Source organism: Nothobranchius furzeri, chromosome 9 (assembly GCF_043380555.1).
Source record: "Nothobranchius furzeri strain GRZ-AD chromosome 9, NfurGRZ-RIMD1, whole genome shotgun sequence".
Taxonomy (NCBI): Eukaryota; Metazoa; Chordata; class Actinopteri; order Cyprinodontiformes; family Nothobranchiidae; genus Nothobranchius; species Nothobranchius furzeri.
In genome coordinates, this window is record NC_091749.1 from 70,794,716 (window position 1) to 70,818,916 (window position 24,201).

Here is a 24,201-nt window from a genome sequence, read left to right on the forward strand (position 1 = left end):
CTCATCAAAATTTTCTGGAGGCTCCCCTGTCTGAGTGGTGGTGTTCACGGGACCCGGTTATGATGTCACAGCCTGTCGGCGGCTAGAAAAGCCCCACCAACTTTGCAAAAACATACGTCGTCGCCTTCTTACCAGTTTTAAAAAAACTAAGTAAAAAAACATTTAAATAAAATATAAAACAAACATTTATTCAAAAAATGAGCTTCCTGCATCGGCTGCATAACAATCCAAGCTGAGATGAGTAAAGAACCAGGATTTGGGCTGTTAGGGTTACCATGGTTACACCACACACTTCCTCCTTTGTGTGCTGTAGGGAGAAAGTAATGAAATATTCTAACATTAAGGGAATAAAAACTGATTCTTTTTATAGAAATATTAATAGTATTTTCAATATTTTAGAGCTTTTATTGCAAATAAAGTTTCTCTGCTGTTTTCTTGCTGCAGACGTGAAGGGGTTAACGCCTGGAGTCTTTGGTTTTTTCACACTTTACGGTTAATTTGATATTTTCTGTTAAATATTATTTTTAATTATCTGCCTTGTTTTTTTCCCACTGCAGGAATCAACCACGGCCCGGTGATAGCCGGCGTGATCGGAGCGAGGAAACCCCAGTACGACATCTGGGGGAACACGGTGAATGTCGCCAGCAGGATGGAAAGCACCGGGGAGCTGGGAAAGATCCAGGTACGGTCGGAACAAGCATGGGTGCCGACATCACGCCTCAGGTGCGGTTCGGAAACAGGTCTTTGCTCCCGTTCCAGGTGACGGAGGAAACGTCGGGCGTGCTGCAGAGGCTGGGCTACTTCTGCGACTGCCGAGGACTCATCAACGTGAAGGGGAAGGGGGAGCTGAAGACCTTCTTCGTCTGCACCGACATGAGCAAACAGCTGGGTTTGGGTCATAGCTGAGGCCGGCCCGTCAGCGCACAAGACTCAGGTCAGAGTTTACAGACTCCTGCTGCCACAACTCAGCTGTTACCGTGGCGACACTGAAAGGAAAAGGATTTAGAGGAACTGCTTCTTCACCGCGGGTCGGACCCGGAGACTGTGGGTTTGTACGATCACCGGAGACGTCTTGGAGTGTCTTAATGTAAACAGCTTCATGTGTTAATGCCAAGTTAAAAGGGATTTATGAAGAAAAACACGAGGATTAAATTCTAGAGGTTTTAAATCCGACTGGAAGGAGCTGAACCGTTTAATCCCACTTGAATTTTGTGCCTTTTTGTTGTGAATTAGAAACTTTCCTTTAAAAAGCACGTTTAATTCTGAAGGTGTGGCAGGAGCGTCCGTCCACATCTAGCAAAGATCCAGATGCTGTTCCACGTTTTAAAGTCACGTTAGGTTCACGTGGAACTTTTTAGACGGCCCGTGTCGGTTCTGGTGGTGCCGTCGGGTTTTTATAATCATCCAAATATTAAATGACTAAAAAGCAGATTTATCAGGAGGAGGGTGAGTTTATGTCCATCTGCTTATATGTGCTGTGGGGGGGGGGGGGGGGGGGGCTGTTCTGATGCATGTGATGGATGTTCTCACCATCTTTATCGTCTGAGACAACAGCTCGTCTGTAACCATGGTTACGTAATATTTTACTGGCCTTTATGTGGGAAAAATGTGACATTGACTTTTGTACAAATGCAGATGTAATAAATGTTTCTTAGTTCTACCAGAATCGAGGCTTATGTAAAAAAAAAAATGTTTATTGACTCAGATTCACAGAAAACACACACTTTGTACAAAAGTTCAGTTCAGGAACCGAACGTGGAAGTTTGGAATTTCATTTCACAGCGACGAACGGACAGGATGGGAGCGTCTCCATCGGTTCACTGGCATCCTGCACTGAGAAACGGAGAAAACCTGATGAAGCAGCAGAACTTCGGCCGAAGCGGACGCCACTCATGGAGTAAAGAGGAGATTTACCGGCCGTGAGGTCGATGAGGGGCTCTGACAGCGCCGGAAGTGCAGCTATGCCCATGGCCTTCCTAATGCTGGCAACGCTGCTGACGTCACACGGAGCTACCTGACCCGTCAGCTCCGTCAGGTTCCCCATCACCTTCTCCGCTGCAGCACAACAAACGGGAATGTTTTATACAACAGATGAGTTAAAAAGATGCCGTTTCCAGGAACTGGGTCACTTCCTCTTAAAGAAGCTGACTTTAACGCAGCTGAGACTCATCAGCTGATCTGAGCTCCACAAGAGGATGAATGAGTTTCATCTGCAAAACCTGAATTATGAAAACAGCACTGATGACATCAGAGCTAATAAGCCACGGGAACTAAAGGTTGGTTTATGCTTGACGCATAGTTTCCATCTAACCTGTTAATAGCTTCCTGAACAGCCTTAGTTTGGAGAACAGAACTCAGAGTGAGGAGCTAACTGCTAGGCTGAGTGCAACCTTAAAATGACTCAAATTCTCCTAAAGGTTGGTTTATGCTTGACAGGTCCGCACGGCTCAATTGCGTCATTTTAACAACCACGCCCCTCCACCGCGCGGCCCAAAATTTCCGCACCGCACACCTAGGAAAATTTCTAACCACGCGGACGGTCGGACGCAGAAAAACATGGCGGACTGGCAAGAACTAGTACGGCAGAGGTTCGTAAATACAGACATTTGTATGATTCAGCTCTCAGAGATCACCGTGATCAACATGTTGTTAATAATTCTTGGAGAGAAATAGCTCGCACTGTCGGAAAAGACGAGGACGCTGTTAAAAATGCTGGAATGCCATGTTGTAAACAACAGTAAATTTTACTTCTACTATGGCAGGGGCGGGCAATCCTGGTCCTCGAGGGCCATTATCCCACATGTTTTACTGTTTCCCCTGTTTCAACACACCTGATTTCAATCAGCAGGAGATTAGCTGGCTTCTGCAGCTTGATGAGCTGCTGAATCAACTGTGTTGGAACTGGGAAATAACAAAAAGATGGAGGATACCGGCCCTCGAGGACTGGAGTTGCCCGCCCCTGCACTATGGTATAGTGTTGGATGCATGCCGTAGAGCTCCATGCTGCCCCTACAGTTTGGGAGAATATTGGCTCACCGCAGAGACAAGCCGCATGAACCATAAACGCTGCAAGTTGTGAAGTGCGTTCCATCCGCGAGCCGCATCACCAAGCAGAAAGTGAATGCGTCAAGCATAAACCAAGCTTCAAGCCTCATTGATCTGAAGCCAAGCCACACCTGTATGATCTAAATGCTGCTGGGGGGTCTACAGCTGAGGTCACTTACCCAGCTCCAGCTCCTTGGCAGTGGGGGCCAGCAGGCAGATCATGTTAGGAGGCTGTTTGGTGCTCAGGCGCTCCCTCTGAGCGTCCTGCAGGTCTCGTAGGAGCTTTGTGGTCTCATCTAACTTCTTCTGGAAGTGTAGAGCCTCTGTAACACACACACACACACACACACACACACACACACACACACACACACACACACACACACACACACACACACACACACACACACACACACACACACACACACACACACACACACACACACACACACACAGCTGAAAGTGATGAACGAGGATCTGAAAAGGGGGAAATATTTAACAGTAACACCAACTGACCATTTTATTAGGAACAGGTCGTACCAAGACCCTTAAAAGTCTAGACTAAATGCTGCCACCTGATTGGCTGATTACAGATTTGAGTTAGTCACTCAACAGCTGTACCTAATGAAGTGGCCAGTGAGTCTTTTCACCTTATGTAAAACAAAATTCAACACGAGCAACAAAAAGACCTTTTCTCAAACTGAAACATCAAATGTGAAACGGGTCGGTACCTCCAGAGGAATCTGGACCGGCAGCAGAACACTGGAGGTCAGGCCTGCTGGACGAGTCGGGTTCTGCTGCCTAAAGGAAACGAGAAGTTGGTGAGAGGTCTGATTCAGAAGCTGCCTCCAGGAGGGGGGGTGGGGGGGCTGAACACAAGCACGGTTCTGTCTGCTGCACCTCGAAGGGAAAAGCTGTTTCTGTGCACGAGTGGATCAACCCTCAGGCCCCCCAACCCCCGCTCTGTTGACACAGCTGGCTGAGGCGTGACGTAGGAACTCATGACGGGATTTCCACAGCTGGTCACAGACTCACCTCTGCGTCGCACTTTTCCTCGACTGCAGGCTTCTCTGGCTGCTGGACGAGGAAACAAAAACACTTTTAGGATGTGAGAGGACATTTTTTCCGTTGGGCGTCGTCGTGTGAGCTCACCGCCTCGGCCTCTTTCAGGCTTCTGGAGTGTTCCCCGTTGGTCAGAGCGTCCAGGAGATTGTCTGCCTGCTTGTAGACGTACTCGTCTGATTTGGAGAGGAACTCCGACAAGCTGCCAAACACGCGATAACGAGCTGTTAGACGTAACCGAGTCGTTCAGCGGTGAAGGTGCCGGGCTCTAATCCGCCCCGAGAACCAAATCATTTACAGTGATTTATCACCGTCTCAGTGGCTTAGTGGTACGAGCGTCAGCCGGAGACCGGGGGGTCGTGGGTTCAAACTAACTTCACCAGTGTGTGTGTGTGCGAGAGTGTGCGAGTGTCTGTGCAAGAGTGCGTGTGTGCGCGAGTGTGTGTGTGCGTGCGTGTGTGCGAGAGCGTGTGTGTGCGTGTGCGCGAGTGTGAGTGAGTGCGTGCGTGTGTGTGCGAAAGTGTGTGTGTGTGTGTGTGTGTGTGTGTGAGAGAGAGAGTGTGTGCGAATGTGTGTGTGTGTGTGTGTGTGTGTGTGTGTGTGAGAGAGTGTGTGCGAATGTGTGTGCGCGTGCGAGTGTGTAAGAGTGTGTGCGAGTGTGTGCGTGCGTGAGAGTGTGTAAGAGTGTGTGCGAGTGTGTGTGTGTGTGTGTGTGAGAGAGTGTGTGCGAATGTGTGTGTGTGTGCGAGTGTGTGTGTGCGCGTGCGAGTGTGTAAGAGTGTGTGCGAGTGTGTGCGTGCGTGCGAGTGTGTAAGAGTGTGTGCGAGTGTGTGCGTGCGTGAGAGTGTGTAAGAGTGTGTGTGTGTGTGTGTGTGTGTGTGTGTGAGACAGCTGATGGGACTTGAATCTTTTTTTGGTGAACAAGATAAAAACGCTTCTGCTGGGGCGGGGTCACACACACACACCGGGTCACAGAGTTAGCGTCTTCAGAAACGCCTCCGAAGATCCAAACTCTCCTCCCGTCACGCTGCATCCCATAATATTATCTAGCTCAACTTAGACCTGATCTTATTATTTGACTACATCGTATTTCTAGAGAACGAATATTCAAAAGCAACATTTTTTCAGTTTCTGTAAAAACTGAGGTTCCTTTCAGGTTCTGCAGAACTTTAACTTTAACTCTTGTGAGGAAATCTGGTTAAAACCAGACTAGAAAAGTGGTTTTGGAGCCGAGAGCTGAGCGCGGTTTTCACCCTTCAAGGCACAAACAACATCTGCAGATCTTTGCTGCTAAAGCTGGGTGGTTTTGTTTGAGGGCCTGAAAACAGAGTAAGAACATCTGGACGGTAATCGTGACACAGACTCCTCAGGGGAGTTCTGGTTCTGCTGAGCCGACCTGTCTGAGCCCTGCAGACTGGACTCCTCTCCATAGAAGGTGTAGATGAGGTCAGAGTCGTCCTTGCTGATGTTGGAGAAGCTGGAGTCGTAGGTGGGGGCGTAGGAGGAGAAGGGCCCGTAGCTGATGTAGGACACTGGGGGAGGGAGAAAAGCTGAGTCAGCGTTTTTTTATCCGAGTTTAGAAACGAGGAGAAATCCGCTCCGGACCTGGAGTCACCCGGTTCCTCTTGTCCTCCCTGAAGTTCTGCAGCGTGTTCACGCCACTCTGCAGCCGGTTGGACATCATGCCCAGCTTCACGGGACAGTAACCAGCATCTGCAACCACAAACACCCGGCCGCTCAGGCAACGTGCTCAAAAACACGCAATAAGGAGCTGAAGCGCTGTAAACGGGGACCTACCGCCTGGGGACGGGTCTGCTGGGTTCAGAAAGCCCAACGTGGTGGAGCCGTTCGACTTCCGCCTCATAAACTCCAACTGGAAAATGAAAGAATCGTTTTCTTAAACAAGACTTCCTGTGATGGATTTCAGAGTTTTCCACTCAGTCCTAAAACTTCCTACGGGACTGGAAAACCCGGTTTGTCTTTTTAGCGGATCGCTCTCCCGGAATCGCCGTGTTCCAGTAAAAATCAGGTTTTATTTGCCAAACTGTGTCACGCTTTGGGTTTTTCATACATTCAGATAAATAATTTGGCCTTTTTGTGACAAACTGCAAGTGACTAACGATCCAGTTTAAACTGGTTCTTTGCTACCCAACTGGTTTCCCTGGGGTTTAAAGAGCAAGTCACCCCCAACCAGAGTATAACTCCACTCCCACTTCCTGTTTGACAAATGCTGTTGCCTAGCAGAGTGAGAGGGCGGAGCCGCTAACAAATACACACAGGCTCACGACATTGTGACATCATATGGTACCAGCTAACATTCAAAACGCCTTTTTATGTCCGAGTGGTTCTAAGGTCAGAGTGGAGTGGCTAAGAAGACAAAAATGAACTGAAAACTAATAAAATAATCAGCAGAGAAACCTGAGAAACGACAGTTTGGTTCTTTGAAAGAGTAAAAAACAACGTTTGATCCTCATTTAGGTTCCAATTCGGTTAAAAGTGTAAATCTGAGAAGTGGCGTTTGGATCCACGGATTAGAAAAACAACTCCTCACATCACACTGCAGCACTCGGTTGGACAGCTTCCCTCCAGACTCCTCCATGACCTTGCAGATTTCCTCCAGCTCTTTCTCAGCTTTCACCGCTTCGTCCTTGGCGTCTTTGTCCTGCCTGCAACAGAAACAGATTCAAAAGGGATGAGACGCTTTGGCCGTGAACCAAAATATTTTATTACCCAGCAACATAAAACTCCTGCGTTCTCTTTTCTCTCCACGTCCACTCCGGATGTTTGCTGACGTCAACAGAAACAAGTTTATTCAGGCTGTTCCTGCGAGTCTTTGAGCAACACGCCGTGATGAAAACAAAACAGATAAAAAAAAAAAGATGCACAACCCCGAGAGGAAACGAGTCCCAGCTTGTCAGGAATTCCTCACATTCCCAGCTCTGAGGTGGAAAACCAACACACACGGAGTCCAGCTCAGAGGAGACGCAACAGAGTGGGAAACTGTCCTCATCTACGTCCCACGTGTGGCGTCTGACTCGTTTTCTCAGCTTTCCGGTGAAACCTGCTGACGCTTCAGCCTCCACTGCTGACTCAGACACACAGGAAGGTTTCACGGTAAAGACAGAAACGGGAGCATCAGAGGGATGAAGCACCTTGGAGTTCCGGGTGTCTGTGAGCGATCGCCGGCCTCGGTGCTCACGGGTCCCTCTTTGTTCCGGTCCAGGCCGCCGCCCCCGTGTTCCTCTGACTTCAGCGGCGGCTGGGCAGACGGGTCGAGGCTGGACATGAAGTCTATGCTCTGCTTCAGGCTGTCCAGCCGCTCCTAATTGGCAAAACACAAGATTCATTTATCCTTCAGGAAGAAAAGCACAAAAAGTGAAGAGAGGCCCGAGAGGCCAGTTTGGTGCTCTCTGCTGCCCCCGCCTGTTGGACGTTTACAAAAACACGTCTTATAAATGTGGATTTATGATGGCTTGTGTCTGAAAACATCACGTCGACTGGTCCAGAAACCCGGATAAAGGGCAGCGTTTAGAAATCACAAACCATGTGAAACTATGTCAAAGTGTAAAGAGAATAAATGTGACGATGTGCAGCAGAAGGTGGCTCCATAAGAACAGCTCTCCACATCTGGGAGTAAATCTCAGTTCCACATAAAACCAAGTCACCCCCAAATCAACTTTTTTCCTGATAAACTATATAAATGTGTGTCTAATCGTGCTGCAGACACGTGTAGTCAATAGTTTTGTACTTTAGTGCATTTTAGTTAAAAATTTAATTTTCTGCCTAAAACTGTCAGTGTTGTGCCGTCGTCAGGTAAAAACTCTGCACTGCGTTTGAATTTAAATCTGCCATCGCTATTGGCTAAGAGGTACTCTAGAATGTTAGCTGGTACCATATGATGTCACAATGTCGTTGTGAGCCTGTGTGTGTGTATTTGTTAGTGGCTCCGCCCTCTCGGTCTGCTAGGCAACAGCATTTGTTGCATTTTTCAAACAGGAAGTGGGAGTGGAGTAATACTCTGGTAGGGGGTGACTTGCTCTTTAATCAGAAAAGAAATACAGTTTCAGATAGAGCTGAGAAAAATAATCAAATAATCGAAGCTAAACGGGCGTAAACGATTCTGCATCGTAGAAGAGAACGCCATCATCAATTATAGAGGAACGTAGGTTTTTTTTGTTAATGGCGGCACCAGCGTAGCATCCAAATCTGTCAGAGTGGGTGTCCTCCACATTCACAGAGTAGGAAATACTGGTCCACCTTTACGTGGTGCTGCAGGGCCGAGCGCTGGAGTTGGACCCTGAGACCGGACCAGAGCCGAGTCAGCCCGACCGGTTCAGTCGGACAGAGTGTTGTGATGTCGGGAGATCCGGTCTTGGGTAGGGGGCGGGGATGGGTGCAGCATAATCATCTGTCTCTTTTATTTAGGGACACTGAGAAGTTAAAAAGTAGAGAAATAGAAGATAGAAGTTCTTGTTCCACTTAATTCTTTAGTTTCATGATGATAAACTGATGTTAAATTCAGCTTACAGAAAAACTGGAGGGAGCTTTGGTTCATTTTAAGTTACAGAAGATCTTGTTTCCTATCTGCTCCTCCTCCAGAGAGAGCGTGGACATGAGGAGATAATAAAGGTCCCACAGGACGAGTTTCTAGTTAGCTGGTTAGTGAAGGAGATTTAATCCTAATCCAGCCCACAGCCTCCTAATGGCATTATCAGCAAGAACTAAACAAACATCTAAAATATTAGTGGAAGTTTAGGATTTTCTAACTCATTCGCTGCCAGCGTTTCTCACCGTTTTCACTGTTTTTTTAACAGTGACAGAACGTTGCGCGCTAGGATGATGTCGACGCCAAAACAAAGCGGAGACTCACCTCTTACATCAGGAAGAATCCGCGCGTTTCGAGCGTTATCCGTTCTTTCATAATCCGTTGTTGAATTGTGATCGGCAGAAGCTTTTCCGGTTCGCGCCTCACTTTTTTTTACAGCAGCGGCCCAAAACGATCTCCTAACACATGGATGTTCTGCTTCCTGATCACGTGACGTGTGACGTACGCGGATGAAGATCGGCTTCAGAGCTGAGATGTTTGTTGTCACGGTGCGGGGGCTCGTCCGACGCCCACACAGTAAAAAACATGCAAATGACGACTTTAGTTGTCATTGGCAGTGAATGAGTTAAATGTTTTTTTTTTATGAATTAGGGTTACGGATTCATTTTCCAGCATTTCAGAAATGAGACCACTGGATTCAAATAAAATAAACTAAGTGAAACATTTCATTTGGTGTTATTTCTTACATCCTTGAACTGTGGCATAAATGTCTGACTCTAAAGCTGCTCAAAGACATAAAAAACTAACATATGGACTCAAGGCAAGAGCTGGACACGTCCTATAGGTTTTTAGTATATTTTCTGATTTTTGAGCATTTGAAAAGCATGTTTTTCTCAGCCTGAGATGTGACTGTTGAATGAGGAAACAGATTTTTTTTTGTTAAACCTTCTTAAATGTTTTGCACTTTTACATTGTCCTAAGGGCTGTTGTGAATGGAGAGCTTTTGGGGGATGGCAGGTTATCCGTGAAAACACATCCATGTGAAATTATCAGGATATCGAATCGAAGACCTTATAATCATAATCAAATCGAATTGGGAGACAAGTGGAGATTCACACCTCTAGTTTTATCCTGTTTTCACGAACTGCTTCTTTGTTTTGTAAAACAATAGAATAAGCGTACTTATAATTTATCCCAGCCATTCAACGCCACAGCAGACGTACAGGAGGTGAGGATTTGCGTACTTTTTAATACAAAATAAAAACTGCCCCAAATCCTCTGCTCCTTACCGGACTGAGGACCTTCATCCCAGAGTGTAGCAGTTTTCGAGCTGCTTTATGGTAGATCGTCTCAGGTTTGTTATAAATCATGGCGTTCTCACACATAATCCTGAAATCCATCTGTGAAAAAAAAAGATTAAAATGTGAAACACTCATGACCTCACACACAACCAGGAAAGAAGCATTGGAAATTTCACTTTCAGACGAATAGGAGCTGCAGGTTCTGGTTACTGTGGTGCATCAAACTGTTTTAAATGTCTACAAGTTATGATATGTGTACCTTCAGTTCATCTAATGACTGGTAGCAATCTTTCTTCACTTTCTCCTTCATTGTACTGAAGTCCATTGGTCGTCTGATAACTAAAGAGTAGCCGGGTGCGATGAGATCTGTCACTGGAAACGAGAAGAAGGCGTTGGGGTCTTTCCTGCAACGGATGGAGAGAGTGTCGACTTTCGTAAATTCTCAATGAAACATCTGAAAAACATCCAAATTATTTAGTCTGAAGTTATGAACTACACCGTTGAAGCTGCCTGATCAGCTGATTCAACGCTTCCTGCAGAGGCGTCTGCTCTTTTACTGCCAAAGGAATAAAAAAAATAAATCAGAACAAAATAAAAAATAAAGCCTTAAAAATAAAATCTGACTCCGATATATTTAAAACTACCTTCCAGTTTGTCCAGCTCTGAGCGGATTGGAGTTCTGCTGTGCTCTTCCTCTGCATCCTGATCTTTCTTCTTTTTAGTCATCTAACATATTAAACGTGACTTGATCGTTATTAACCTAAAACACGTTACTGTCATCAGTAAAAGGACTCTTGTCATTCTTTTTTAATTACCTTTTTCTTCCCTTTTTCTTCCTCTGGAGACCCAAAGCTTCTTTCTTTGTCCTTTTTCTTTTTCTTCTTTTTATCTTTGGGTTTATCTCCGTCAGGCTGCTCATCATAAAAAGTGTCTAAACTGGAGCTTCCTGTCGTCACTTCATTTCCGGACACCTTCAGCACCAGCTTGAGCGGTCGGTCTCCGTAATCTGAGAGCACCAGGTAAAAATCAACGAGATAGCAGGGATTAGCGGTTACAGCTCAGGGCCAGAAGCTAACGCGCGGTTTTAACACAAGTTATCCGTTTACTGTTTTCACGTCATTAACCGCATCTCCGAACGATATGAATAAATGGGCACGAACAAGAAATACACACATATTAGTCCGACATCTAACAAAGCTGCGAGCTAGCTTCAAGCTAACTTTAGCATTGCTAATATCCAAGCAAATTTGCCAGACGTCGGTTTATTTATTTAAAAACAAACGACGGTGTAAGGACAGCAAATAATTACTTGTGTAAAGTGAAATACCTTCATATCCGTGTTTATCGAACTTGTGCTTTTTGTGCTTCTTTCCCATTGTTTGTTTTGATCAGACACCGGCTGCTAACACTCTCGGATTAATCAGTTACCGGAAGTAGCTCAGTGAGAGGAAATAGCGTACAGCGCCTCCTTCCGTTGGGGTGGCGGTATTACATAAACACACCGCCATGTTTTTACCATGAGGGGGCGAAGTAAGCTTTGTTTTCCTTAAAAAAAAATACTGAATATTCTTCAGTCGTGACCTACTCCCAGAAGAAGGCAAAATCCGTCATGTGTGGTATTGTAAATTTAAATTTAATGTCATTTAGATCTTAATTCTATATTATTTATTGTTCATAATAAGGAGGAAATCCAAAAAGTGGAAGAAAGCAAAACTCTGGGACTTACTTTAAGGTCCCCAACCTATAATCAAAGCACACATTAGGATAGTATCATAACTATTAAAACTGATCTTAGTTGCTGTTATAGATTAATGTTTGCTTGTGAAATCTTCTCAGACTCGTGCATTCACACCATTCCTAATGACTATCTAGGAACAAGCAAACCAATTAGGATTCATGTGTATAATACCATTAATGTAAAAACCCTTTTTGTTAAAAAAATAATAAACTGTAAAATACTGAAACTAATATGACAGTTTGATGATTATTATGTTATAAAATCAAATGTAACAGTAACAATATAAGTTTTAGTAAAATTGAGATTTTAGACATACCGTTTTTTGAAAATATATTTTCTTAGTTTATCAGCGAGCTCAGAGTGCATTATGAAAATATGTTAGATGGGTTTTCTATAACAAAATTAAAGGTGAAGTCTGAGATTTGTTTCTGGAACATTTTTTGCCATAATGCTTTTTCATATACCACGGGCAACCGATACATTAAATGTTTTGTCAAAAAGAATGAAGAAATTTTATCACCTCTGAAGCGTAAAATCCCGTAAAGACCTCATCCAAACCAGGGCTAACCCTCTAGCTACACTACTGGACCACAACCCATCCATCTGAACCTCTGTCACCCTGCTGTTAATAACACCGTCTCAGCGGTGCAGCTGAACAGGAACTGAAGCTAGCTGAACTGCCTTGTGTCACGGATGGAAAGCAGTGAGGAGTATCTGTTCAGAGTTGGCTCTGGAAATTTTGACCTCAGCAGCTCAGCAGAGCTGTGTGTTTGCTCCCCCTTGTGTGTGTGTGTGTGTGTGTCTGGGGGGGGGGGGGAGACAAGGACTGCAGAATCTTCTGACTTGTAGGAAGATGGAAAGTAAAATCCACTTTAGAGAATGGAATTATGTCTGTAGATGACCGGTGGCATGTAGGTCAATACGTAGGTGAAAACTGACCCTTTCTGGACGTTACAGCTGCAAATGTATTAAAATGAGTAAACATGACCTTTAAATTAGGGATGGACAATACATCTGCATCAAAATCGGTATCAGCCGATGTTAGTCATTTTTTTAACATATCTGTAACGGTTCGATAAATAAAACCAGGCCGAAATTAACAACCGATATTTTTTCCATCACGTCTCCATTTGTTTGCCTGTTTCAGAGGATGAGGGGGGTGATGTTGAATTGTTTAGTCATGTGAAGAGTGAATGAAATCATCTCAGAACCGAAAATGTGTGTGGTGTGTGTACATAACGTAAATTCAGCTCATTCTATACACAATCTGCTGATTTTAGAAGCATTAATGTCAGTATATCAGTATCGACAAATAGCGGTTATCGGCCATAACAGTGAGATTAATATCTGATATCGTATCGGCCATAACAGTGAGATTAATATCGGATATCGTATCGGCCATAACAGTGAGATTAATATCGGATATCGGTATCGGCCTGAAAATGTCTTATCAGTGCATCACTACTTTAAACGAAACCTTTCTACAGTATTTAACTGTAAACTTTACCTGACATCAGAAATAACTTATTTTTAAAGGGACTATATCATGCCATTTTACTCCTTCCAGCTCCTGCTACTCCTGCAACCTGACCTTGGGTACGTGGAAAAAGGTGGATAAATGAAAATCACACGTGATGAATTTGCAGATAAAGAATTGTGTCTGGAATTAACCTAAAGCTGCTGGTTCAAACTGGCTGTGACCCAGAATAATGTTGATAGTAGACTAAGATAAGGATACGAGAAGAAGCTGCAGTGTTTTCTGTGATGAAGGAGAGAAATCAGTGGACGGGAACAAAAAAGAAGTTATGGCCACGACTGAATTCTTCCAAACTTAAACTGAGTGACCTGGCTGAGTGATGACCAGAGAGTCACATCTATTTGTGTTCTGACTTGCAGCAAGCTCCTGAAAACTTTTCAGGGATGCAATAAAAGGTGTGAAATCAGCTTCAGGTGGCCTTCCCAGCATTCAGGGTTTTTCGTGGCTACCTGCGTCAAGTACATTCTGTAGCTTTCCTCCTGAAACTCGTCTAAATGAGCCAGACGGATCTCCAAAGGCAGGCAGATGACACACAGTTGGAGTCGTGCTTTACGGGACTCTGAAGAATCCGCCGTCCTCGCAGAGCTGGCATACTCCGTTAAATCGGCACATATTGTACTGTCTGATGAATGGCAGATGTTTTATTCATGGAGTAAAGATGGTGTACATTCACTGAAGCACATTCCAGGTTTTATGAAGAGGGCAAAAGGTTTGAAAGGAAAGAAGACTGACAGTGCAAATTCACCATTTCAGCCATTCCTGAGTTCAGATGAAAAGGTGTTTGAGCCTCTTATCTGAGCAAACCCATCCTCGTTAAATGATGTCATGAAATACCAGCACCACAGCATTCCTCATATCAGAATCGGAATCAGAAAAGGTTTACTGCCATTGTCAGTGAACAAACAATTCACAAACTAGGAACTTGCTTCGGTACTAATGTGCTACATATAACATGAATAATAAGATTAAAAATAGAATAAAATATAATAATAATAAAAAAAAACTAGGATAAAACTTTCAGCTATAAAAAAAAGGCAGGTAATGGTAACATGGCCGATAACGTGACGTTATGTCAAGTACAGAAGACGAGCATGGTTGTGTGTTTATAAGCTATTCACAAGTCTAACGGCAGATGGAAAGAAGCTGTTCTTATGGCGAGAGGTTCTGGTCCTGATGGACCGTAACCTCCTGCCTGAGGGAAGCGGCTCAAAAAGTCTGTGACCCGGGTGCAAAGGGTCAGCTGCTATCCGACCTGCACGCCCCCGAGTTCTGGAGACGTACAGGTCCTGGAGAGATGGAAGGCTGCAGCCAATCACCTTCTCAGCAGAGCGCACAATGCGCTGCAGTCTATGTTTGTCCCTCACTGTGGCTCCAGCGTACCACACAGCGATGGAGGAGGTGAGGATGGACTCAATGATGGCCGTGTAAAACTGCACCATCATCTGGGCCGGCAGCTCGGCCTTTTTCAACTGCCGCAGAAAGTACATCCTCTGCTGGGCCTTTTTGATCAGGGAGCTGATGGATGGTTCCCACCTAAGGTCCTGTGTGATGGTGGTTCCGAGGAAGCGGAAGGAGTCCACAGTGGTGACGGGGGTGTCCGTCAGGACGAGGGGGAGAGATGGGGCTGTGACTTTCCTGAAGTCCACAATCATCTCCACTGTCTTATGAGCATTGAGCTCCAGGATGTTGCTGCTGCACCAGTACACCAGCCGTTCCACCTCTCTCCTGTAGGCGGACTCATCACCGTCAGGGATGAGCCCGATGAGGGTGGTGTCGTCCGCAAACTTGATCAGTTTAACGGAGTCATGGCTCGAGGTGCAGCAGTTTGTGTACAGGGAGAAGAGCAGAGGAGAAAGTACACAGCCCTGTGGAGATCCTGTGCTAATTGTCTTAGTGGTGGAAACATTCTTCCCCAGCCGCACGCACTGCCTTCAGTCCGTCAGGAAGTCAGTGATCCACCTGCAGGTGGAGTTGGGTACGTTGAGCATGGAGAGCTTGTCCTGGAGCAGAGCAGGGAGGATGGTGTTGAACGCAGAGCTGAAGTCCACAAACAGGATCCTAGCGTAGGTTCCTGGGGAGTCCAGGTGCTGCAGGAAGAAGTGGAGGGCCAGGTTGATGACGTCGTCTACAGACCTATTAGCTCTGTTGGGCCTATGCACTCAGGATATCAGTCTGCTCGGACAAACACAGACCAATGCATTCCTATTTTTGGAACCAAAAAGTAAGAAAAAAAAAAAGAAACTTTTTGCCACTTCAGAACAAAAACAAACATTTGATAAAAGTGTTGAGGTCATTTGCTCTGTGGTCTGTTGAGTTGTGGATTCAGATATTCCTCTCCTCAGTGCTGATCCCAAAATACCTTTAGTTAGTTCAGGATCTGCCCTGCGATGGACTGGCTCTCTGTCCAGGGTGTACCCCGCCTGATTGCCCATTGACCGCTGGAGATAGGCACCAGCCCCCCCGCGACCCTACGTGGACAAAGCGGGTTCAGACAATGGATGGATGGTTCAGGATCTCCTCAAGTTTCTCCACCCAGTGCAGAGAGAGGCAACAAGAGGTATTCTATTCTGATGCCTGACCCACCACAGCTGAGCTCTACTCAGAGCTCCTCACTTTGTCCATGTCACGACCTGGTTATCTTCTGCAGAATCACCACCTTAAAGCAGTGGAGGGAGAGTATCCCCGTGATCTGGAGCATCAGTCCCTGGTTGATCTCCAAGGACAATTAAAAGTCACAGTAAACTGGTTACCTCACCTGAAAAGGGGAGCACGGAACACCCTCTTGGTGCTAAGCCTGGGTGGTAAAGCTACATCTGCACACGTGCTGGTGAAGGTTCTCGTCATCCAGGTCATGGTAATCTAAAAAGGTTCAAGACATTTCGCGTCTCATCCGAGGAGCTTTATCCAGTCTGACTGGAATATGGGAGAGTCAAGCTTACAACAACAGACAGCTACAGCTTATAAGCTCGACTCTCCCATATTCCAGTCAGAATTGACAAAGCTCCTCGGATAAGAAGCAAAACGTCTTCAAGAAACCAAAGAAGTCCAGTTGCCTTCATTTGAACCTTTAGAATTAAGTCTACACACCTAAAGCAGAAGTTAGTCACTGATGCAGCGCCACCCTCTCTGTCCGCCAGGCTACTGTGGGTGAGTGGTGGAGGCTTCACCTCTGCTGCCTCTGCCTCTACCCTCTGGTGGGGCTGGAGCTGCCTGTGAGGCTTTGGGGCCATTGCTGGGATGGATAGGCAGGGATGAGTGTTCATGGGTTGGAGTATGGTCTGGAGGCCCCAGCCCTTGTTGCGTCTTATTGGGTGGCTAGCTGTTGACCTGGGACTTTGGGCGTCTTGGGCTGCCTGCTGCTTTGGGGGCTGTTGCTGGAATGGGGAGGGCCCTCTGCTGCTTGGTTCTCTCCCTCCACCGCCCTCACCTTCACCATCCCTATGGGGTGGGGGAGGGAGGTTGAGAGGCTGATGCCCGCTCCGTCGGGGGGACATACTCAGAAATTTGAGAAATTATATTTATTTTCTAAGTTGATAAATGAGTACTCAGGATTACTCATGTAACTTGTTTCTACACATACTTGAAAAGTATTTGACCGTATTACTTTCAAAGCTACTGTTAAGTAACTACAGATTAGTTATATTTTACAAGGTAAGCAAAAATAAACGTTGCCTTTTGGTCAAAAGATTGCTTCTGTCTACAGTTTTAGAATCACTTTATTTTACCTTGTAAATGAGCATTTTTGGAGTGTGACCAGTTTAAAGTCAAATAAAAATGTCCCATAGCTTTAACTAACTTGTACAACAAAGTAGTTCATCCTGGAGCTGACACTCTTTGTTAATACTGATTGTGAATCGATTTAAGTTGAGAATCGAGAATCGATTCTGAATCAAATCGGCACCCCAAGAATCGGAATTGAATCAAACCGTGAGTTGCTCTAAGATTCGCATCCCTACAAACCACCCTCTTTGAATTTTTCACTTTAATTTGTGTTTTTAAAACATCTGCTTCACATAGATTGAATGACCTGTTTTTTGCCTCCTGTTCTTACAAGCATTTCTGACGCTGACACACATCTTTAGATTGGGATTTTTCCATCATCGTGGAGGTTTTCATGTTAGAGCCGTCTCTGACATGTAATTACATCCAAGTCCGTGACAAATGGGAATTAGTAACTTCTGTCCTTCCGAATCGATATGAGAACATGGCGTGAAGTCTGGTCATGGAAGAAGATTTTCTTTCTGGCACTTGAAGTTGTCAAAGCAGCGCTCAGATATGACGGATGAAATGTTTGGGGTCATTACAACTGTCAGCACAGAAGGGGTTTGAAGATGTAACCAGCCATCACAAGCAAGCCTGACGGGAACATCAAAGATGAGAAGTCAATCATTCTGCCTCTGTTTTTCTCCCGCCTGCCAGTCTGTCACGCCAGCATCTTTGAGCATCACTCACTCATCCCCCGTCAAAGACTTAGGAGTGCGATGACTCTATTTTTGTCTGCAATCAAAAACGTTTCATCCCAGGTGGGGTTGATTGTCAATTTGTACAGCTGACCACTGACCCCTGTATCCTGCACAGATAGATGGAAGAAGGTCTGGGATGGTTTTGTGCAGTAATAACATTCTGTTACTGGGCCAGAAGCACTTCTCAAAAACAAATGCATGTCAAATCCAAGCCCCCACAATGTGGCTCAAAAATTGAAGCAATCCCGGAAGTACCAAAAATTGCAGTTCCACCCTCATCCACTAGGGGCTGGTGTCAGAAGCGAGCAAATCCTGATTGACTCCCATGTTAAAAATACCAATTTCACAGCAGAAATAAACATGTTTACAGCCTGGTACCAAAACATGTTTTTTGTTTAAATGATCTAGTTTACACTCATGACAACTCTGAGGAGGGGTGAATGTTTTTCTCACTCTTCTGTTTAAATGTATTAAAAGCCTAAAATTCTGTATAATTAATGAGCATCAGACCCACGTGACCGCAGAGCTAGCTCCGTGGAAAGGCCTCAGTAGAGCCTCGGTCTGGCCTGGAAACTGTTCCACCATTTGAGTCTGTGTTTGTGTATTCTTTTTTGGACGTTATTTGTGCAGTTGTTGGACAAAATGACTTGCTGTGGCATTAATTGCACTAATAGATAGGGATGCACCGATCAGGTTTTTTGCTGCCGATCACCGATACCGATATCAAAGAATGCTGATCACCGATACCGACCACGTTCATTGGCCAGAAATTTTCTACAACATTATAATGAGTGCTACAAACTACATAATCTGGGAATAAAGGAAATGTAACCTAATCTAAAATGGTCTGTATGACCCCCAAATTCCACTACCTCCGCTCCGCTCCGGTCCGCCCCTGCCTTCCGCAGCCACTCGCTTCCGAACCCAATTTTTACTGGTACCCGCTCTACAACGGCTCCGCTCCGGTGCGGAGACCTGAGGGGGGCAAACAAGCATGCGCGGGATTTTCGAGATCTTGCGATACAGTCCGAGCAGTAAACGCGGAAGTTAGATCCAAACACCCGTTGTGTGGGAGAAACATCGGCATGAGCTGTTTAATCTGCCCATCATTTGTGTTGAGAGATCAGCAGTGTTTGGATCAACAAAGGGTGACTACTTTGATAGTAGAAACTGTATTTATGGCTTATTTTTGTGCATTTAAACTTCAGCCGCCATTGATAGTTGTTAAAAGTTGTTAAACCTGTGCATATGAAACAAAAACGCCTTTTGTTTATCGATTTATTGTGAAAAACGGAAATTGTGCTCGCTCCTTTTCCTGTTGGGCCGTTGTGATTTCTGTCCATTTACTGCGGAGGTGCTCCGGCGTCCGGCGAAAATAGGATCGATTCTATTTTTGCCGGACGCCGGAATAGAGGGCGGCGCACGGCGCCGCACTGCCGGAGCACGGCCGCAGTAGTGGAATTGCTCTGATTGACTACAACGGGACCGATTTTGCTCCGGCGTTCGTGTCGGAGCGGAGCGCAGCGGAGCGGAGGTAGTGGAATTTGGGGGTTAGGGTTGTGACGGTGTGAAAATTTAACCTCACGGTTATTGTGACCAAAATTACCACGGTTTTCAGTATTATCGCGGTATTTTTTTTAAACATGCTACATTTTCACACAATTAAATAAACCCTGTATATCAGGAAAATATTGTCCTCAGTTTGTGTCTAAATTTTGCCTAAAATGTGTTATTTTGTAATTAAGTTGTTTATTTGTTTACATTTTCCCCTTCAGTCTTTAAAATACCAATATTTGCCCATAACTTCTTATTTTATGTCTGTTTGATGTCATCATTTTAAAAATATTAGATCAGATGATACTCAGTACTCAAGTAGCCTTCTAATCAGATACTTTTTTACCCTTACTTGAGTAATAAACCCTATATCAGGAAAATATTGTCCTCGGTTTGTGTCCTTCCAGTGAGCTTTGCAGATGTGGGAAAATGTCATCAGGCAGTAATCATTGTTAAATTCATAATTATTCTCGGAGAGAGACCAACTCTTATCTGCCCCTGGGAGCCCCGTAATGCATAGCGTCATTTCAACATGGGGGTGTCCGCGACACGGTTTATATGCAGGTAGCGGCGCTGCGGCTGCTTTATATAGCGACTCGTTGCCTTCTCCCTCAACCCAAATCCTCGGATCACGCATTTTAGCTAAAACGCTAACGTTAACTTGCCTTGCGTTGACTGTAGAGTTGTGGGTGATGGTCACGCAGATGTGTCATGAGATTTGAAGCGTTGCTGCCTTTCACAGACACTTTTTCTGCTCGTGCTGCAAACAGGATAGCCGTCCGTCTTCCATAAACTCCCTCGGCATTCTTCAAATATCCCAAAAATGCCCGTACTTCCGACTTTGTCTTCTTTGAGGGATAATAAATGTCCTCCTGAGCGCTGCCGTCTCCTCCTTTGACCATTATTTCAGCTTTAGCTTCAAGAAAGTTTTGTTGTAAACAAAGCGTGTATGTGCCGCCGGCAACTTCAGCCGATGATACGGTGGCTGGTAAGGGTCACCGAGCCTACACCGCAGCCACGGTAAACCCACCAAGATAATATAGTTTTTTTTAAAAACAAGACGGTTATTATTGTCAACTTTTTTTCTTTTTTTTTTTTTTACCGGGGTTTAGCGCTACACTGGTTACCGTGACAACCCTACCTGATCGGTTTGCTCTGATCTATTTTGAAAATTCCGATCAAAACCGATAGGGGCGCTATCGGCCGATTACGATCAAATGCCGATCCATCGGTGCATCCCTACTAATAGAGCGTCCAAGGAGTCTCCACTTCATTTTTTTCAGTAAGTTAAATGATATTTATGTATTTTAGGTCACTGCTGAGCTTAGATTTTAACATGCACTGTTTAACCATGAAATTTAAATGTAATAGGGTAAAACCCAGTGCATTTAACATAATGCTGCACTTTAGATAATGGGTTGAAATATAACATGTTGGTGGAGCTGGGCTCCCACTATCGGCTTGTGGAGCTCTCGGGAGACTGATGTTTTCCACCCGTTCTCCCCTACCCGCAGCTCGGCACATCTCTGTCTGCTGCGCGGGCTGTCGGCTTATGGAGCTCTGGGATGGAAAACTTTCCACCCGGTTTTACCCAGCGGTCATCCCGGCGTATCTGACTAAGAAGCTCTGGTGTTGTGCACAGTTAACTCTGGTTGTAGCTAGGTTGCTACCTCCGTTAGCTTAGCTCCCACCTCCGCATTAGCTTTGGGTTAGCTTCAGGTTAGCTTGTAGCTAGTTCGACCGAGTGTCGTCAGTTGATCCCAGCCTTACGGTCCCATCCTCAGCTCCACCTCTCTTCCCTTTTGTGGAATTGTCTGGGCTTGACGGAACCTGTGACACGGTCAAAATGGCGGTGGTGGCCACCTCCCATTTGACCTCAAAAACGTGTTATTGGAGCCTATGGAAACCCATTGTCCAATATTTATATGTCGATGGTCAAATCAGCTTCATGTGAACAAAGAAACATAAAGGGAGGGAAATTAAACCCTCGCATTTCAACCCAGCTTAACTGATCTGTTTCTAATTTTGGTATGAGGACGCTTTCTGGAGTTCAACCTTCAGGGCTCACATATCATTCTGCTTCTATGTATCATACATTTGAAGTTTAACTTGGGACAACCAAACTGGTAAGGAAAAAAGTAGATGTTTGCGTAGGGGGCCTTATTTATTTCCTAACCCCTCCCTAAGCCTCTGAAGACAGTGGTCCTGGGGTGATAAATGTACACAAGGGAGCTGTGTTCAAAGCTTGCAGGCTTTATCCTCCATCTGATCCTGAGCCATTTGAAAAGTTCATAAAACCCGGAAGCCGGCTGCTGGGAAAACGTCACAATCTTAACGAGAGTTTATCGGGAGGGACAGTGTTTGGGGTGGGAACATGCTGCCTGTAATCTCGCTCTTCTTCAGAGGTTTGTCAGGTGCCAACCCCTCCTAGAAATAAAAACGAATACATAAAAGTAGACCAGCATGAACAAGGGTTCTCAAAACAGGAGATTACATATGTCCCAGTATGAAGCTCCTGAAGCCGGTCACTGGTGAGTTGATGGAATCACTGATTGCAGTTTTGTGGGAGGGTTGTTGACATTCGATGTTGATGCTAAACAAACTGCAACAATAAAGCAAATATTCTTGTCTCAATTTGGTCGTTGATTGGTGTTTGAATTACATTTGTCTGCAGTTTCCCCCATTTTATTCATCATCTGGGTATCTATTCATCCCAAAAATTAAAGATAGTATTTCCAAAATAAAGTCAAAATTTCAAATAGAAGTTAAAATGTTATTTTCAATTATAAATTATATATTTTTACAAGACACTGTCTCTTGGGTACTTCCATAGCAGAGTCCATAACAAAACTCAGAACTTTAATCCTTCACAATAAAAGTCTTAAAAATGCACACATACCTCAAAACACCTAAAGCTTATAAAATGGTTTATTAATACTTTTGTCTGTTAAAACTCAAATAGAAAACCGTATTGATGAACAATTTTCAGATGTTTTGAGTTAGGTTTGAGATTTATTGTGAAAGATTACAGAGTAACTAAACCCCAAAATAACCTTTTTGCTAATAAACTGTATAATTGGGTCTTTACAAATGTAATCTTTCTGTTTCTGTGCATTTTTTGACAAGCTTGTGTAAACTTGATTAAATCTAGAATCTAGGTCTAAAAACGTCTCAGTGCTTCCCCCTGTGGGGTAATTTGTGGCTACTGCATTTTAAACTTGTGATTGACTGGGGCTGGTACAATTTCATGTCATCGGTACAGTCTCCTCCCACTGCCCCTCCCTCCCAGTATGGAAATTCCCCACACTTCGCCATGCCATTCCGTGCCTCCTGGCAACGCCCACTTTCATGGCATTTTTCAAAATTTGACTAGGGGGGAAGTTACATTTTCTGATGGTGTGTGGTCCCTCTTTAAAGAAAGTTCTGTGTACCTCTGTGGAAGCTGCCACTGATTAGCCAATAGAGAGCGTTTTTATCAATAAAATGCATCTTTGATTGCAACATTATGACGCGTCTCTAAATAAAGTAAAATTTTCTAGTGCAGAGAGGAGACAACTCATAGATGCACTAATTTGATCTCATTTCAGAGAAAAATAGAACAGGCCAGATGCACCTAATAAATAAAATTACTAACAAACTCAGGAATCTGTTTCTTTGCTTCACTGTTCTGGTGCTGAAAATATCACTAATGCGGATCAAAGGAGATACACAGATGAATGCACCTCTTATTTATTATTTGGAGACTACATTTACTGCAGCTGGCAGAGGCAGAGATTTTTTCTATTGATACACGGATTTACAGAATCATTTTAAATGTTAATAGGGGAAGACTGCAGGAGGGAGCGGTAAAATACAAGGGTCCCCAGCAAAAACAAGAAACTACGAGTGTGATGAAACCTGCTGGTTTTCCATCAGGCAGTCACGGGGCAGCTCCAACGACCCAGTGGCTGTGCTGGGTCTATGTTATCGAGCTCAGTCTGGCTCGGCCGTAAACGAGCCGACGCAACGTCGTGCTCTGCTTAAGAAGAGGTGTTATTTTCCCGCTTCAGAAGAAGCGTCCAACGTGTTTTTACGCTTTCTCCAAGACATGTCACGTCGCTGAGTTGTTAGCGCCGCGCGCTAACACTTCAATAGTGCAGCGTAGCCTGCTGGAGGTTTTAAGGGTTCAGATAAAACACCCGACCTCTCAGGCTGCTCACACATCGATCTTAAGTTGTCGCTGTTGCGCCGTAATACAGTATTAGATGCGGTTAAAGTCAGACATGAATTTTTTTTTTTTTTACATGAATAAGTGATGCTTAGCCTGGCGGGGGGAGGAGAACCTGGCCTAATAAGCACTGGAGGAAACCCTGTCAAGATCGTCAACACTCATTTATCTTAATGCTATTGAAACATGTAAACCAAAAAGCATTATATCCACTGCTACCTTTCTAATTTTAAACTCAGTAACTTATGCTGTAACTTCACCTTGCCCTGCCTGCTCCTTTCTTCTTGCTGCCTGCCGGCTGTGATCAAAAGCGACAACATAGTAGTTCCCGCTGCTTCTTCGGAAAACAGCGCAAAAAAAAACCTAGATCTTGTAGGCGTGGCGGTGGGATTTCAGCCGTGGCGAGGCGCCACGGCTACGCCTATGTAAGGGAAACCCTGGACTTTATTTTCGACATTCCATCCTTTGTTTCTTTTTTCTTTACTCCATTGTGGCACTAATGCTCCTTGGTAGGTTTTGCATGAGAAAGCTGATAATTTTTTAAGTAATAGTTTTTAAGATTTAAAATTAAATTTAATAGAAGACTATAGCTCTAATATTTCTGTGCAAAATATCATCTTAGTTTTAAAAAGTTCTATTAAAGGTCTTGTTCACGATGAAACAGTGAAAATGGCCTTCTTAGGGTTCTACATCCCCCCAAGGTGCTTCACAACACAACCCGTCATTCACCCATTCAAACACACGTTTA

The 24,201-nt window shown here is 44.7% G+C and overlaps 2 protein-coding genes across 6 annotated transcripts in view; one reads left to right on the plus strand and one right to left on the minus strand.

Annotated features, from left to right (window-relative positions):
• The window catches only part of adcy7 (adenylate cyclase 7), a 42,125-nt gene extending 41,080 nt beyond the window's left edge, over positions 1–1,045 (plus strand). For all 3 annotated transcript variants that reach the window (XM_054731931.2, XM_015952813.3, XM_054731932.2), the window contains 2 exons: positions 558–682; positions 760–1,045. In XM_054731931.2, coding sequence (XP_054587906.1) covers positions 558–682; positions 760–906 — 272 coding nt within the window. In that variant the 3' untranslated portion in view covers positions 907–1,045. The remainder of the gene's footprint in view (positions 1–557; positions 683–759) is intronic.
• Positions 1,046–1,679: 634 nt separating this feature from the next.
• Positions 1,680–11,424, minus strand: brd7 (bromodomain containing 7). Of its 3 annotated transcripts, none has more exons than XM_015952819.2 (17): positions 11,282–11,424; positions 10,770–10,960; positions 10,599–10,680; positions 10,453–10,510; positions 10,214–10,358; positions 9,943–10,053; positions 7,260–7,429; positions 6,659–6,773; positions 5,905–5,980; positions 5,713–5,820; positions 5,504–5,639; positions 4,198–4,309; positions 4,081–4,119; positions 3,777–3,846; positions 3,225–3,368; positions 1,915–2,055; positions 1,680–1,833 (listed from the first exon to the last, which is right to left on the minus strand). In XM_015952819.2, exons 1-17 carry the CDS (start codon positions 11,328–11,330, stop codon positions 1,772–1,774), a joined length of 1,809 nt encoding a protein of 602 aa, XP_015808305.1. In that variant the 5' UTR covers positions 11,331–11,424; the 3' UTR covers positions 1,680–1,771. The 3 variants fall into 3 exon arrangements, with proteins under 3 accessions (XP_015808305.1, XP_054587908.1, XP_015808304.1); XM_054731933.1 differs by having other exon boundaries at positions 1,680–1,828; positions 4,081–4,122; XM_015952818.2 differs by having other exon boundaries at positions 4,081–4,122.
• Between the last annotated feature and the right edge of the window lie 12,777 nt (positions 11,425–24,201).